General features: G+C 33.8%; 1 protein-coding gene across 2 annotated transcripts; it reads left to right on the forward strand.

The window, feature by feature from the left end:
• The first annotated feature begins 6,811 nt into the window (after positions 1–6,811).
• Positions 6,812–12,409, forward strand: LOC114194512 (cryptochrome-1-like). Of its 2 annotated transcripts, none has more exons than XM_028084786.1 (5): positions 6,812–7,694; positions 8,156–8,374; positions 9,102–9,808; positions 10,526–11,370; positions 11,584–12,409. In XM_028084786.1, the coding sequence occupies exons 1-4, from the start codon at positions 7,382–7,384 to the stop codon at positions 11,336–11,338; spliced, it is 2,052 nt and encodes a 683-aa protein (XP_027940587.1). In that variant the 5' UTR covers positions 6,812–7,381; the 3' UTR covers positions 11,339–11,370; positions 11,584–12,409. The 2 variants fall into 2 exon arrangements, with proteins under 2 accessions (XP_027940587.1, XP_027940586.1); XM_028084785.1 differs by having other exon boundaries at positions 6,817–7,694; positions 10,526–11,334.
• The last annotated feature ends 5,164 nt before the right edge of the window (positions 12,410–17,573 follow it).

Here is a 17,573-nt window from a genome sequence, read left to right on the forward strand (position 1 = left end):
TTGAAATGCATGTAGGCCTAAGATTGGGCCTTGAGCATGATGTAGGCCTAGAGGGTCTTCATCATCATGTTAAAATATACATTCGGTTTAGGGACGTCAATGGGACACGTAAGGTACGGGTAGTAATTCTCCCATATCCTACTTGTTGGATAAATATCCATGTTGTATTCGTACTCATATATGTGCAGGTATCCATTATACGAGTACCCACATATTTTTTTAATATCCACGGGTACTCGTGGGTATTTACAAAAAAAAAATTTAATACTTAGTAAAAAAATTTAACCATAAATTCAAATAAAAATACAATGTAGAACCTTTATAAATTTCAAACAAAGTGAAAAATACTCATTTAAATAGTGTTGAATGACAATTTACAAATAAATAGAGATTTTTTAAAACCAATTAATAAAAAATAACTCAATCAAAATCAATGTGTTAATGTTTTAATTTTTTTAATTTAAATTAGAGTATAACAGGTACGGGTATCCACGGGCATGAATACTATAATATTCGTACCTGTCCCGTTAACATTTGAGTATAAAAAATAATCGTACCCATTCCCGCGGGTATCCATCTTCAATATCCATTTCCTATCTATCGCGGATTATCCGCGAATACCCATGGGTACAAATATTTTTTACATTCCTAATTCGGTCCCTATTTTTCTGCAGTTTTATCATTTTAGTCATATTATTAATTTTTTGTTCAATCACGTCCCAATTTTCGTCAATTTTGTTCAATTTGGTCATTTTTTTGCTAACGTCATTTAATAATTAACGATAATGAACAATGACTATCACTTTCGTGTTTTTTGGGTTTTTTTAATTTTTTTAATTTAAAAAAAATGTATTCGTGTTAATCTAACAACTTGTCACGTATTAGAGTCAATGTTTTATATTTAATTTGGTTCTTATATTCGTTATTCTTTTTCAATTTAATCCCAATTTAATTTAAAATGAAGCAATTTTTGTCCCTCCTCAAATTATTTTTTACATAAATGTTATAACGATGTTTTATTAAAATTCACATTTTTATTATATATTTTTTGGTTTAGGGTTACAATTAGTTTAAAATTCGAATGGAAATTGTAAAGATGAGGTCTAATTTTAAAATTTTATATCTACAGTGTTGGTTGTCCTCCTTAGAATTTTTGTTCTAATTTTAACTAATTATAACCTTATTAAACAAAAAATATTTAATAAAAATGTGAATTTTAATAAAATGTCATTCTAAGTTTTATAGAAAAATTAAATTTTGTATCAATTTCGAGAGAGACAAAATTACTCAATTTTAAACAAAATTGGAATTAAATTGAACAAAAATAATGAATATAGGGACCAAATTGAATATAAAACATTGACTTTGACATGTGGCACACTGTTGGATTGACAAGTTAAAAATTAAAAAAAAAAAAAAACACAAAGTGACACATGATTGTCATTGTTCATTACTGTTAATTATTTAAACGACATTAGTAAAGAAAGACCAAATTGAACAAAATTGACGAAAATTAGAACCTAATTGAAAAAAAAACAATATTAGGGTTAAAATGAAAAAACTAAACGAAAATGGGGACTAAATGTATATTTTAATCTTTATATCATATTAAATACACAAGTAGAGTCTTTCAAAAGTATCAGATGCTACTCAAGAGTAACAAAGTATTAGACTACCATGTCTTTTTACATATTACCAAATACTCTTCACACAATAGAAGTTTATTCTTATAATAGAAATCATGTGTCCTCCATGATAAAAGGAATAAAAGTAGAAATGACGATGACACAATCTTCTAACAAGAAGTGTCAAAATGTCAAAATAACGCAAGTTAAAAAAGCAAAAAGAAGATTAAGAGAAAGTGTTCTAAATTATCTCTAGTTTAATGTATTGTAAGACACGAAGTTATAAAGAATATGACTTTCTAAGGAGAACTAAGATGAAGGAATCCTAATGTAGTGCCTATCAACATATGTCTCCTATATAAACATCAAACTTTCGACCACTATACCAACTAGAATAGTTACAACCTATAAAGTATGTTAGAAGCATAATTAGGATGTCATATCATCTAATTTTCTACAATTGATCCACAAAAACTATCTTATGAACATATTAACAAAAGTGTCAACTATAAATGTGTGAAAATCCCTTTTCGTAATATAGAGACAATTATAAAAATAAATGTGTGTTTCAACCGCCTCAAAGTAAGACAAGCCAAAGGATGTCAAAAGAAAGTGATGATAGGAATGATTTGACAAGCAATTGCTCTATAACACATTTTTCAACGATCATTTTGGATACTATACAAAGAAAACACCATCATGCAAGTAATGATAGAAAAAATAAAATAGAAGTCTTGATAAACAACATCAACATTACATGTCTATAAGATAAAATGTTGAAAGTCTTAACTACTAGAACAAAAATTCATCTTCCAAACAAATAAGTTATAGAGAGTGAATGTTGTATAACTTTGTAAAAATGACTTTGTTGTTGTAACCTAGACAAAATTTGTGTATTAGGCCTAGAGAGGCATTATGTACTCAAAGCTAAATTCCAAAAACGTTTAGTGGAAAATATAGAGAGACTTGTGTACTTTTTTCTTCAGATATCTTATGTACTCGGATAACTATAAGTGATTTTTGTGCTTTGGTGTAAGTTAAAAAGTGACAATAAATAATGAAACTCATTGTTGTTAAGCTTCTGAGAACTAAACGTAGCTTGTTGTGGTGAACCAATATAAGTTTTGCACTATTATTTCATTTACTCTTGCATTATTGTTTGGTTATTCCCTTATAAAAGTATTGTGAAAAGAGTATAAAACCATTAGACAACCTGTACCATTAATAGGTTACCTGCAAAATGTTTTCAAAATATATTTTAAATAGTTTTATTCAACCTCCATTTTAAAGCTAACATGTAACTTCACTAGAAACTAAAGCTTACCTCCTATATTCAAAGGTGAGAGCTTCAACCCTTGGAAACTAGATATGATAAAATTATTTGAATCTTATTACATCAACATGATGAATATTATTGAATTTAATGGTGATTCTTGGGAAACACATCCCAAAGGATATATATACTTTGAGGAAATGAATATTTACAAGAATCGTCTAAAGACAAAGCTTGATAAGAAATTATCAAAGCAAAAGTGTTCTCTTTTATGATTGATTGCCAAGGAAGAAACATAAAGAATATCAACACAAAAAAAAAAAATAATAAGTATTGTCAACAATCGAAGAATACTAAACCAGGAAACCATGTTAAAATATAACATAAAGAAAGTTATACGATATGCTAGAGAGTAGAATCTCACCCTTACCTACATAATGCATTCTTATATCTATCTTTATGCATGTGAGTGTCATAGTCAAAAGATATGACTCATGCAACATATTTATATATATGATCATTTGATAATTAATCAAGATGTATATATTCATGATCATATGTGTAACGCGTGTTATTTTATGTGAAGATTTTAATGTGTCACATTTTTCCTACTTCCTATAATTCCCTTCCATATTCTTACCAAACTATACTCTCAAAATATTAGTTCCTTAAGAGACTATTATCACTTAAACATCCTTGTCAACTTAACCTTTTCTAGCTCCCATGGCAATCACCTCTCACCCTTAGTGCCCTTACCATGGTCATCAAATTGGTTCGTGAAAAACCAATGAAGCTACTAATAAACATTATGTATATTTAAAACTGATAAACTCTTGAGGTATAGGCTTTATTACTACATTTGCATGTTATATCATTTAAAATTCCTTAATAGAGGCAACACACTACATGAAATTTAGTAATTACCAATGAAATTTTACTAACAAAAAAAATGTCAAGAAAGTAGATTTTATTCATGTATTTTAAATTTTTATTACTAATGGATATTTTTGTTGATAATAAATTTGTCAATAAAATATTTAGAATGCAAAGGATCCATTGATAAATTTTATCTATAAAATTTATCAATCAAATAGATGTCAAAGTTCTCATCTTTGAGCTTTAATTATTTCATGGTAAAATATGCCGATAATTGAATTTGTTTAAATTCGTTGGTAATTCTGTTAGTAATTCAATTAAAATTCACTCTTAAATCTATCGGTAATTAATTTTTTTCTTTAAATCTTCAATAATTGGAATTCTTTTAGAAATCATTGATCAAATCTGTCGACAATTAAATTTTGTTCAAAATCATTGGTAATTGAAGGTTTTTAAAATCTATTGTAGGTAATTGATCTTTTTTTAATTTGTCGATAAGTTTATTGATAAAATGGACACTAAATCCAACAAAATATGTTTTATTAATAAATTTTAAGATGGATGAGAAGAAAAAAAAGAAGAAAATATAGGATAAAAAGGAGATGAGAGAGGAGGAGAAGTCAAAGGCGACAATGAAACGGAGCCGGAGGAGGAGAAAGTTGTAGTTGGGATGAGGAAGGAGTAGGAAGAAGTAGTAGTACAGTAATAACATGACATGAAGGAAAAAAAAGAAAATGTTCTATAAATGGAAAAGTTGTTCTATAAAATATGATAATTCTCCAACTGTCATATAATAAAAAGTGGTGGTATTAAACGCCATTAAAATCGTCAAAATATAAAAAAAATTTGGATACCTTGATCTTTATAAATTAGAAGATGGTAAATAGGAAGAAACCCACGGTGGCCTCATAGTGAATAGTGAACACATTGTAGGCTATGAAGACTTTTCTTGGACGTATGAAATCAATAGCTGTGAAAGAATTTAATGATTTTTCAAGACAACCTTGCGAACAATTTATAAATAAACAAAACAGAAAAATTTTAATTGATTAAATCTCACCGAATTGATTAATTGTGCAAGTTATAACACGAGATAATAAATTATTTCAAAGCTTAATATTAGCGTAAACATGTTTTTGAAACAATTTGATCTAATGGATTATTATTGTTAATGATAATTGATTATGAAACTTAAGATTATATTGATTATCTTAAATATTAATCCATTAATATGTTTTGAAAGCCTTTTAAAAAGATTTTCGAACCCTTTAAAGAATTATGACGGCCAATGGTGATCACGCTTTTTAGTGTAAGACGAAAATTTTTCTATATACATGAATTACACACATCAAAGCTATAAACAATTATTGCAAAGTTTGTTACAAGTTCAAAATATACACTATCAAGAGAAATGTAATTTTCGATCCTTAATATAGTTTGATCAATAATGAGTAGATTAAGTTCATGTTGTGAATAGAATAAAATAGGTGAAATTCAACCTTAATATTTGCTAAACTCAATTATGTTTGTCAAGACAATAAATAACTCATTTAAACTGTGTTTTTATGTATGTTGATAAATTATGTGTTGAAATAAAACATATTTTTATTTACACAAATAAAACATATTTTTATTTACACAAATAAAAAACATTTTTGAATAAAATTAGATTTAAACCAACCTATATATTGAAACATTTTAAATGAGATTAAATGTTTGTGATAGTCTAGTAAAAATTCGATAAAGAATAATACTTTAACACTAACAAACTTCGTTTGGACCAACTCGAATATTATTTTATGAAAATAAACTTTAAATATAATTTAATATAATATTAATAGTTTCGCTGATAAAGTGAAATTTATATTTATCTATATCTATAATTTAATCATATATCTAGGCCATGTGAGATATTCAAACATTCTTTTAAGCATAACAATTTCGTGTTGTTGTCTTCTCTTCTTCCTTGAGCAATCGGTATCAGTCACTTAAACAAATTTTATTGAATAAATGGTCTGCTTTTCACCAACTAATCTGTGATATAGGACATTTGATTGTTACAACCACCAGGTTATCATTTTTTTTTAAACATAACTCTCACAAACAATAAGAAAACGCCGATAATTGAAACTCTAACTTGTTTAAACATTCCGAAAATCAACAACTAAAACGGACAAAGAAAGGTATAAAGCACAGAAAATGTTTCTAGAGTAAATTATCAAGAAGTATAACGAGTCATTATAATGAGTACGTTTATTATAACATCTTTCTTACAAAATGACAGTCACAGTAATTTTTTGTTGGCGCTGTAATTTCATTTTACATCCATTCCTGGTAAAAGTTAAGTGTTACATTAAATACGTTGTCCGTACAAAATAAAAAACCCGGTGCCAGAAAATTAAATAGTACGTTACCTCATTATGTCCTCATCAGTTTTTTCAGCGCATTAACACAGTGTTCTAGTATTATATAAAGCCGTGGGTTACATCTCAATTAATTAAGAAAGTTCCAAACTACTGAATAATATTTATTAGTTGTAAGTTTTTACACCATACATGGACTAAAAACAATTGATTAGCACAAGTAACCAACCCGAATCGTTGAGAAAAGGTAACAAAAGTATCACATTGACTTTAAGAAAAAAATCTACGTATGGTGCAAGAGTTTGACAATTCCTTATTAGTTTTGTTCTACATTTGCAACTCTACAATGACACAAAAGAATCTTCTTCGGTGTTGAAACAGAGCTAGAAGCGTGGAATGATGAAAAAAAGGTAACGTAGTTTGAGAGTGGTGGCATGATGAAAGGGTTGGTGGGGTTGTGAGCAGAGAGAGTCACGAGATAGAAAATGTAACGTAAGTACGCTGAAAAAGAAAAGTTCGTAAATTTTGAAGAGGGCATGAGATGAGATGAGGCAGTTATAGGCACAAGCACTGTATCTGTATCCATCATTTTCTGATTCCGCGTCATGTCACTTGGATAGAAATAGAAGAAACTAGAGACGTAGATGTGATTTGTTTTTGTTGCATAGGATAATAGAAATACGAAAATCTACGTGACACTAAAAAGGTGTGGTTGCGGTTTGCCTATCAATTCATTGTATCCCCCACAACGTTGGCCAATCCTCTTCACTTGTTCTTCCTCACATCCCATCTCTCTTTCTCTCTCTACTTGGACCCCGTCTTCAGTGTCTCTTCTCTCTGGTTGCAACTTGGGTGTGAAAGGACCAAAATACGAATTTTCTGGAAAAAGAAATCAATCCCCCCTCCCAAAAGAAATGCCAAAGTGTGGGAGAAAGGGGAATTAAAAGATAAGTGCCAAGCCTCAAAGTTGTCTACTCAAATATCAGATTGTGCTTTTTACCTTCTTATGGCCTATAATCTCTCTCGGTAAAGAAAACCAACACCAAAAGGAATAAAAAAAGTGGGAGAGAGAGAGAGGGAGAAGAAGAGAAAAAGATAAGAATAGTAAGCTAGCATTTGTTGGTGGTGTTGTTAAGGCTCAGTACTGAAAGGGAAAGGATTAAGGAAAGAGATCTGGTATATGGTTGTGTGTGTGAATAACAGAGTGCTTGAGGTTGTGGTTTTGGTGAAGAATATTTGTGAAGATGTCAGGAGGAGGATGCAGCATAGTGTGGTTTAGGAGAGATCTGAGGGTAGAGGATAATCCTGCACTTGCTGCAGGAGTGAGAGCAGGAGCTGTGGTTGCTGTTTTCATTTGGGCTCCAGAAGAAGAGGGTCAATACTACCCTGGGAGGGTCTCTAGGTGGTGGCTCAAACAAAGTTTGGCTCACCTTGATTCCTCTTTGAGAAGCCTTGGCACTCCCCTAATCACCAAGCGTTCCACTAATAGTGTTTCTTCTCTATTGGAGGTTGTTAAGTCCACTGGGGCTACTCAACTCTTTTTCAACCATTTATATGGTCAGTTTCTGTTTTTGCCTTTTCTTACATGGCCTACTTTTCATGCTTACCATGTATGATATATGGTTCTTGTGTTTCCTAGTGCAACTTCCTTCCTTTTTTGTTTTGTTGAATTATTTTGGAGGGGTTATTTGAAAGCCTCTAGATTGCTACCTAGAGATGGTCTATGATACTATGACTATAGCAGATTCTTTGCTTACTAATGACAAACATCATTATAGATTGTAGGATCCTTAATTCTATCAGTTCTAGTTGTTTCTTTGATTATTTGGTCATGTTTTTTTTCCATATATAGTTTGTGTTATGGTTGTCTGAGTTTTTCTTCTTCCTATAGCCTGCCTTGTCATTTGTGATCTCTACTTATATCGTTGGATTTCCTTTTTCATAGTTTGATAAGAAAAGTGAAGTTCGTCACTGCAGCTTCATGATGATATCAAATTAAGTAACTATCTGTGTTGCAGATCCATTGTCACTTGTGAGGGATCACCGAACAAAGGAAGTTCTGACTGCACAGGGCATTACCGTACGTTCATTCAACTCAGACTTATTGTATGAACCATGGGATGTGAATGACGCTCATGGCCAACCATTCACAACTTTTTCTGCTTTTTGGGAAAGATGCCTCAGCATGCCTTATGACCCACAAGCACCTCTTCTCCCACCTAAAAGAATTATTCCAGGTCTACTTTTATTCATTTTTCTTCATAGCCTCACATTTTTTGTTTTTATTAATTTAATATTGATTGGGGGCCAGCTGCACAAGTCATTCTCCTTTTGTGGTTCTAGTTTGAAGTCGGCACTTCAACAAATTATCCAAATTGGGAAATGAACATCTATGCTTTTAACCGCTTAAAAAGTTCCTATCTAACATAGAAAAAGGCAAAAAAGTAAAATCATACTATTTAACTAGATCGAACTTGTTTTGAACTTTAAATGCAATGAAAAATTCATAGATCATTCTGCCAATAGGCTTCCAAAGTAGGTCCTTCCAACCATTAATTGTAAAATTATAAAAGTAAAGATGAAGCAAATACTGTATTCAGTTGTTACAGCTGACATATTTTGGTTATGTATGGAAGCTTTATGAGTTTGGTCTGAAAAAATATTCTCTATTGTAGTCATGCAAAATGTGATTCAGATAGTTCTTTGTTAAACAGAAAGAAGGCATGTAATGGAGGTCTAATTTAATGGCTAATTCATGCACTTTCGTGACTAATGGACTAAGTTTTTGTCAAAAAACTTAGGAAAGCCATGATACTTTCATTATTGACAATGATCCTATTTTTGTACACTCTACTAGTATGTCAAGTGCACTTCAGTATGTTTGTACATTTTGTTTTCTATGTAGCACTGTCATTTGTCATGAATTTCATTTGCACTATGTTAATAATTGTTTCTCTGTTTCAGGTGATGCTTCAAGGTGCCCTTGTGATACATTGGTGTTTGAAGACGATTTAGAGAAGGCAAGCAATGCTCTTCTTTCTCGAGCATGGTCACCGGGGTGGAGCAATGCTGACAAGGCATTGACAGCATTCATAAATGGTCCTCTGATTGAATACTCAAAGAATCGTAGGAAGGCTGATAGTGCCACAACCTCATTTCTCTCTCCACATCTGCACTTTGGTGAGGTGAGTGTAAAGAAAGTGTTTCATCTTGTCCGCATTAAGCAAGTGTTTTGGGCCAATGAAGGAAACAAGGCTGGTGAAGAGAGTGTGAACTTGTTTCTCAAGTCTATTGGTCTTAGAGAGTATTCGAGGTACATCAGTTTCAACCACCCCTACAGTCATGAGAGGCCCCTTCTGGGCCACCTCAAGTTTTTCCCTTGGGTGGTGAATGAAGGGTACTTCAAGGCTTGGAGACAAGGCAGAACAGGGTACCCTTTGGTGGATGCTGGAATGAGAGAGTTGTGGGCAACTGGTTGGTTGCATGATCGGATACGTGTTGTGGTTTCAAGTTTCTTTGTGAAGGTGCTGCAGCTTCCTTGGAGATGGGGAATGAAGTATTTCTGGGATACCCTTTTGGATGCAGATCTTGAGAGTGATGCTCTTGGTTGGCAGTACATATCTGGTACTCTCCCTGATGGTCGCGAATTTGATCGAATAGATAATCCACAGGTGCAGTTGCTTCTGTGTATAAACTACATAATATGTCTTTGTGTGGGTAACTTTTTCTGTATGATCATCTGTGTACATGTTATTTTTTTTATATATATTGAAAAGGGAAGCAATGTCACGAGTTTCATAATACTGTTATTACTTTTCTGGTTTGAACAATTTGTGCCAAATCAAATACTCTTTTGTCCACCACTGAGGTTTTGTACAAGTGAAATGGAACAAAATGTACTTCCACCCTCTTCTCTGAACTCCCTTAAATATTTATGGTTTGAATTTTAGATGAAGGTTAAAGGTCTATCCCAATATTGATTACATTTCAGTGAGTAGAGAGAGGTTTCATTTGTCTGATCTGTAGTAATGCTGTCTGTTAACTCTGCTAAGTGTTTGAAAGTAAAATTTCGAGGCATGACAAGACAACATTCTGGCCTACCTTGCCTTATCTGAACTCGTTCATGTTGAAAATTTGAGATGGTCATTGTTATCATTCGAAAACCGTTGATCAATCATAACTAATAAGTTAAGATTTGACTCAATCATGATTATGTTTCTTCCATTTTGGGGGAAGTTGGATTGAAACTCCAAAGATTTTGATTGAATAATGAACTTTGACTTTGACATTTTGAGACTTGAGCTATGCTACTGTCTTCTATTTGAATGCTTAAAGATGATAAATAACTTGTGATTGATGAACTCATTTGAGTTTATTTGTTTTTTCAGTTTGAGGGGTATAAATGTGACCCAAATGGAGAATATGTTCGACGCTGGCTTCCAGAACTTGCTAGATTACCAACTGAATGGATACACCATCCGTGGAATGCACCAGAGTATGTACTACAAGCTGCTGGAATTGAACTTGGTTCAAATTATCCTCTTCCCATTGTGGGAATAGATGCTGCAAAAGTCAGACTGCAGGAAGCACTCATACAAATGTGGCAACAAGAAGCAGCTTCAAGAGCTGCAATTGAAAATGGAACCGAGGAAGGTCTTGGAGACTCATCTGAATCAGCCCCTATTGCTTTTCCTCAAGACACACACATGGAAGAAAGACCTGTTGAACCTGTTAGGAACAACCCACCTCATGGTACACGGCGCTACGAGGATCAGATGGTCCCAAGTATGACTTCTTCCCATGTGAGAGTGGAAGAGGAAGAAACTTCCTCAGACCTTCGAAACTCAGCAGCAGACAACAGAGCCGAAGTTCCTACAAATGTGACCACAGAGCAAAATGCAAGAGAGACAGTGAATCATGGAGGGCTGCCGAATGTAAATAGAAACACTCGAGTACAGAATAATGCTACTGAAATGTGGCTGAGAAATGCGGCTGAAGATTCCACAGCAGAATCGTCAAGTAGTACTAGGAGAGAAAGGGATGGGGGTGTGGTTCCGGTTTGGTCTCCCCCAGCATCTAACTTCTCGGAACAATTTGTAGATGATGAAAATGGTATTGGAGCCAGTTCATCATACTTGCAGAGGCAGCATCCTCAGTCCCATCAATTGATGAACTGGACGCGGCTACCTCAGACTGGGTGAGATTTCCCAAAGCAAGAAAAGATAAATGACATGTGTGTACTTTGTGCTTCATGATAAACTTTTTCATTACAACTTTACTAGGTCATGACCATTTGGTGATTTTGGAAATAGTGTATAATCGAGGTTTGAAAGAACAAATATGGATCTTAACACTTGACCATGCATACTTTTTATAACCGTTCCAGTTGTTTCTTATCTAATGTTATGATCTTTTCATCTTGTTACAATTAACACTTTAATTACAGGTAATTCAGAGCTAGAACGTGGTGATTAGTATCAGGGAGATGGAAAACGCAGTCTCACTCATCTTTTGGGAAAAGTGGGATGGCGAACCTCGTATTGGTCATACATGTGATCATTTCCTACATCCTTAAACATGTCTTGACACATGATTAACGGCTGACCTCGAATGTGCATGAAAATTTCAGTTCATGCGGGTAGTAGTTTCATCTGCAGTGCCGTTTGCTCTCTTGTACAAAATTTTTAGGCCTACTGTATAGTATAATTTGTGTTGTGGAGGAGAAAGAGCCACTATTCGAATTGGACCTTTGGTCCTCTCTTAAACTCAGGGTTGTGCTTATCATTTGAGGTAGTTAGTTATTTACGTTTCCTGTCCGGTAATCCTGTACATTTATTTTGACTGCTGGAAAGTGCATTCATCTCGGTGCTCACATCTCCAAAACTTCTCTATATGGCAAACTAAAAGACAGTGCCCAAGACTCCTTTTGGTTTTGTTTTTCCTGTCCTTGTGATGCTTATTCCTTAAGTTTCCTATGGTTGAGTAAAGGTAAGTCAATAATTGCAACAATTTAGTAACTTACTCCTCATCTAAATTGTATGAAACATTCGGAACTTGCACTTCTAAGGATATAGCTAAAGTTATCATATTGTTTATTTTTAATCAAGTCCATGGACTGCAAGTGTATCATTTATATCTTAAAGGGTAATGATTATGATTGGATATGTTAATGTTACAACAGCATGGTTCAAGTTGGGATCTGTAAATATTACAGATCCCAAATGATTATAATTATGATTTGCCTGCAAGTATATATTCTAGGTTCACTGACTCCTCACTGAAATTGCACATATTGCCTTGTGTAAGAGCAAGACTTCTTTATTCAGAGAGATTTTTTCTCTGTTCCAATCAATAAAGGCACCAAATCAGTTCCTACCTCAAGCATGCAACAAATGTTAAATTTATACATAGGAGCAATTTTGTTCTTCCTAAGTAAAAGTTAAACCATTCACTTTGGAGATAAAGATGCTAAATTGTAACCACTGATTGCAAAATTGTCCAAAAGTATTCAATAAATTAATGATTTGTAAGATTTGTACATTCATTCTTTTTCGTATTTTTACTATTTTGTAATTCTTTACTTTTCTCTCCCAAATGCATTGTGCAGAAATCTTTCCATAGGAAACAAATATAAAGAATCAACATTAACTGATAGTGAATCAGCCATTATAGCTAGCTAGCACTTCTTGAATGCGAAACTGCACAGTCTTTTTCTTGTATATGCAGACATGCCGTGTCTGTTTCAGGTAAATGAATATTCAGAACTACGAGTAACACACTTTCTAATACATGTGTCTTAAAATTTATTGAAAACAAAGAAACTAATTCTGGAATTCGTTAAATAAAACGTAAGGCTGAATTTTGTTATTTTAGCAAACACCAACCAATAATAGAAAAATATGCTGTAGAGGGTGTAATTAGAAATTTTCAGTAAGCATTTCTTAGGGAATCTTTACTTGAAAAAATGAAGGGTGTTGCATATTAAAACCATGTGGAGTAGTAGAACTTTGTTTTTTATTCACGTTCCTACAACAATGAAGGTTGAAACCATTTGGAGGCAATTGGGAGTAAATTACGGGTATCATGGTATATGTCATCTATGATCTTTGGTTCATAGGCTGAAATCAACATGAGATTTCAATTTGCAATGTTAGGAAAAGTTTGTTAAAAATAATAACACCCCATTTAATTAAAGGTTAGGTAGTTGACAACAGGAAAAGAAGAGAGAAACACTAGAGTTCCAAATCCATGGTCCAAAAAATGTTAATTTGTTGAGATGCTTTGCATGGGACCACACGTATCATTCTAAACAATCTTAGAAATATATTACGATGGCGGCGGTGATTATGATGTACCTGTAGGATAGTAATGTTGTGCAGATCAACTGTTTGATATATTGGTTACACATTAACGCTATGTCCATTTTCAGGAATTGATTCTTTTTTTCGGATGGAAGGACGTTAGATTTTCTTTGTTCATTTGTATTAGTTTAACCCTGGTTACTTTATGTTAAGTTTAGTTAGGTCTGGTTATTTTATATTAAGTTTAGTTAGGTTTAGTTTGTTTGTTTAGTTAGCCTTTCTCCGTAGTCTTTATATCCTCTGTTTGTAAACTCTCTGCATCATCAATCTCAATACACTTTTTTCTTGTTTCTGTAATATGGTATCAGTAGAGAATTAACTCTCTTTTTCCCTTCGGGTTCCCTCTTTCCGTTCTTTATCTTCCTTTCTTTTTCTTGCCGGTTTTCATGGCTTCCTCTGCCGCATCTAACCACTCTTCCACCATCCCCATCAAAGAACCCCATCAAGATCCCACCCATCCTCTTTTCTTACATCATTTCGATGGCCCCGACCTTCTTCTCACTTCCCAACCTTTTAGATCACACCAACTACGTAACGTGGAGCCGTGCGATGCGGGTTGCTTTATCTGTCAAAAATAAATTACCGCTCATTGACGGAACCCTAGCCGCACCTTCAAACGACGATCCTTTTTTCGCTGCTTGGTCAAGGGCGAACAACGTTGTATCTCTTGGTTATACAACTCAGTTTCGAAAGAGATTGTGACAAACATCCTCTTCGCCTCCACCGCTCATTAGATATGGGAGGATCTCCGAACTAGGTTCTCCCGCAAAAATGGTCCGCGCATCTATCAACTTCGACATCAACTTCTGTCGCTACAACAGGGTTCTGATAGTGTGAGTACCTATTATACAAAACTAAAATCAATTTGGGAAGAGCTTTCTGGATACAAACTCACCTTCAACTGTTCTTGCGGTGGGATGCATCAACTTCAACAACACGCCGCCTTAGAATACGTCATGACCTTCTTGATGGGTTTGCATGATTCCTTCTCCCAAATTCGTGGTCAAATCCTGCTCTTTGATCCTCTGCCATCCATCAGTAACGTTTTCTCCTTAATTTTGCAAGAAGAATCTCAGCAAGAAATTATTGATACTCAATCATCGAATAATTCTGAAAGTTTAGCTTTCTCTGTTAATTCTTCTCAAAAACCCCCAATTGATAAACAAAAATTTACCAAGAAACCTCATCCTAAGTGCACACATTGTGATATCTTGGGTCATACTAAAGAAACTTGTTATAAAATTGTTGGGTACCCTCCCAATTATTTCAAGAATCGTTCAAATTCATCTGTTAATAATGTTGATGGTCCTTCTGAACAAAACCCCACACATAATTCTACATTGACCACTGCTCAATGTCAATAATTAATTCAATACCTCACCACGCAATTAACTGCTACTCCTTCCACTCCTCCCACTGATGACATTGCTACCAACGTTATCGGTAATACCCTAAACTCTATTTTACCTATTAATTAATATCAATGGATTATTGATTCTGGTGCCACATCTCATATTTGTTGTTACAAATCTTTGTATGATTCTTATGTGCCTATGAATAATTCACATGTTTTACTTCTTAATTCCTTCAAAGTTAAAGTCGAAGGCCTTGATAGTATTAAATTTACTCAGGACATATTTCTTCACAATGTCCTTTACATTCCTTCATTTAGATTCAATCTATTATCTCTCCTTACTTTAATTCAGCAGAATCAATTCCGCTTTATTATGCAACCTAATTTTTTCATTTTGCAGGATCTCAAATCACAGAAGACGATTGGCACTGCTAAGTCGCGTCACGGCCTTCTAGTTTTTGATTTCTATAAACATTATTTACCTTCTGTCAATTTTAATTCTTGCAATTCTGTGACATATGACGTTTGGCATAGGCGCTTAGGCCATTTGTCTGTTCCTGTTTACAACTTACTTACTGCCAAGACTTCCTTAACTGCTGTTGATAAAAACCATCATTGTAGCATATGCCCTCTGTCTAAACAACAACGTTTACCTTTCATTTCTAAAAATATTTTTAGTCCACATTGCTTTGATATTATTCATTCAGATGTTTGGGGTCCTTTTCGTTATCCTACTTATGATGGTTTTCGTTATTTCTTAACTTTGGTTGATTATAAAATCCGTTTTACATGGGTGTATCTACTTAAAAACAAATCTGATTGCATTGTGCTTATTCCAAAAATGTTTCAATATATTGAAAATCATTTTCATGTTAACATCAAAGTTTTTCATTCTAATAATGCTAAAGAGTTGTCTCTTCATGATTTTTTTACTAATAAGGGTGTTCTTCATCAATTCTCTTGTGTTGAAAGACCTGAGCAAAATAGTGTGGTTGAACGCAAGCATTTGCATATTCTTAACATTGCTCGATCTTTGCTTTTGTAGTCTAATGTTCCTATAAATGTTTGGGGTGATTGCATTCATACAACTGTGTTTCTCATGAATAGAACCCCTAGCCCTGTTTTAGGAAATAAGTACCCATATGAAATTCTTTTTGATAAAATCCCTCTATATTCTGATTTTAAAGTTTTTGGTTCCCTCTGTTATGCTTATACCCTTTTGTCCTCTAGACATAAGTTCAGTCCTAGAGCCACCGTTGTTGTCTTTATAGGGTATCCCATAGGTTACAAGGGTTACAAACTGTTGGATATCAAAACTAGGAAAACTTTTATCTCTAGAGATGTTAAATTTCATGAGCATTGATAAGTGTGATAATTACCTATTGTTTACACTTCTTAGAACCTCTTAATTGTCTTTTATTCATGTATTTTTGTGTTAATCTCATGAAAGAATTTAAGATTTTGTTATTTATTTCAAAAACATGTTTACTTTGATGTTTGTGGACTTTTGTAGAAAAGAATGGAAGATTGGAGAAAAATTCACTAGTTGCTGCCTGGAGCCACTAGCCCAGCTAGCTGGATCTACTCGCCTAGCTAACCAGACTCACTAGCCCAACGAGGAAGGCTCTCTAGCCCAGCGAGAAGGAATGTTGGCCCAGCGAGTTTATCTTTTTGCTCAAACATTAAAAGTGTCGAGACTCGAACAGAAAGGTAGTTTTTTGGTGGGAGGAACACTGCTGGAACTCAAGATGAAGGCAGAGACATTTCTGGAGCTTAAAGGATCAATCTTTCTTCATCCATTCTATCATTCCAACTCCATTTGTGCTCTAGATGTATAGGAGTAGCTAAACTCCATTTCATTGGGGTTGGATGTAATGTACCTAAACTCATTATAGTTTCATCTATGCAATAGAATCTCTTTCACTGCTTTTGTGTTCTATCTAAATTATTTTCGTGCATGATGGAATATCTATGCGTTTTGGGTGGTATCTAATCATTGGAAAGTGTTTTGGAACCCTAGACATGGATAAAACAACCTAAAGGTTTGGTTCTAGACATAGACCAAAGCTTTTGGTCATTCTAGACATCGTTTTTAATGTGTCTTTTGTGTTTAAACCTCTAAGGGATTAGTAATTTTTACATAAAAGTTCAAAACATACCCCTAAGGGATTAGGGATTGAATACCTTTGATGTCAATGCTTGAGTAGATGAGAGATTTATATTGTGAGGTGCTTGCTTAGAGTTTTGGTAATGAATTCCAACCCCAATGAGTCTTTGCCTTGGTATTTTATCACTTTAAAGTTTAGAAATCCTTATGTTTTCACTTGTTTCGAATTAATCAATGGTTACATTCAACGCTTAAATTAGTAAGTACACCTAGTTAACTAAACAAACGCAATTCCCGTGGGAAAACGATACTTGGACTTACCATTTTTATTACTTGCATGACTTGGTACACTTACCAAAGTCTTAACAAGTTTTTGGCGAGAAGCAATAGTACGCTTGTCCTGCTAAACGTTCCAACATCTGATCCATGAAGGGAAGGGGGAAATGGTCCTTCCGAGTGGCTTGATTAAGTTTCCTGTAGTCAATCCACATCCTCCACCCGGTGACCGTCCTAGTTGGAATCAACTCATTTTTCTCGTTCTGAATAATTGTCATACCCCCTTTCTTTGGCACCACATGCACAGGACTAACTCATGCACTATCAGAGATCGAGTA

The sequence above is a fragment of the Vigna unguiculata genome, chromosome 8, assembly GCF_004118075.2.
Source record: "Vigna unguiculata cultivar IT97K-499-35 chromosome 8, ASM411807v1, whole genome shotgun sequence".
Taxonomy (NCBI): Eukaryota; Viridiplantae; Streptophyta; class Magnoliopsida; order Fabales; family Fabaceae; genus Vigna; species Vigna unguiculata.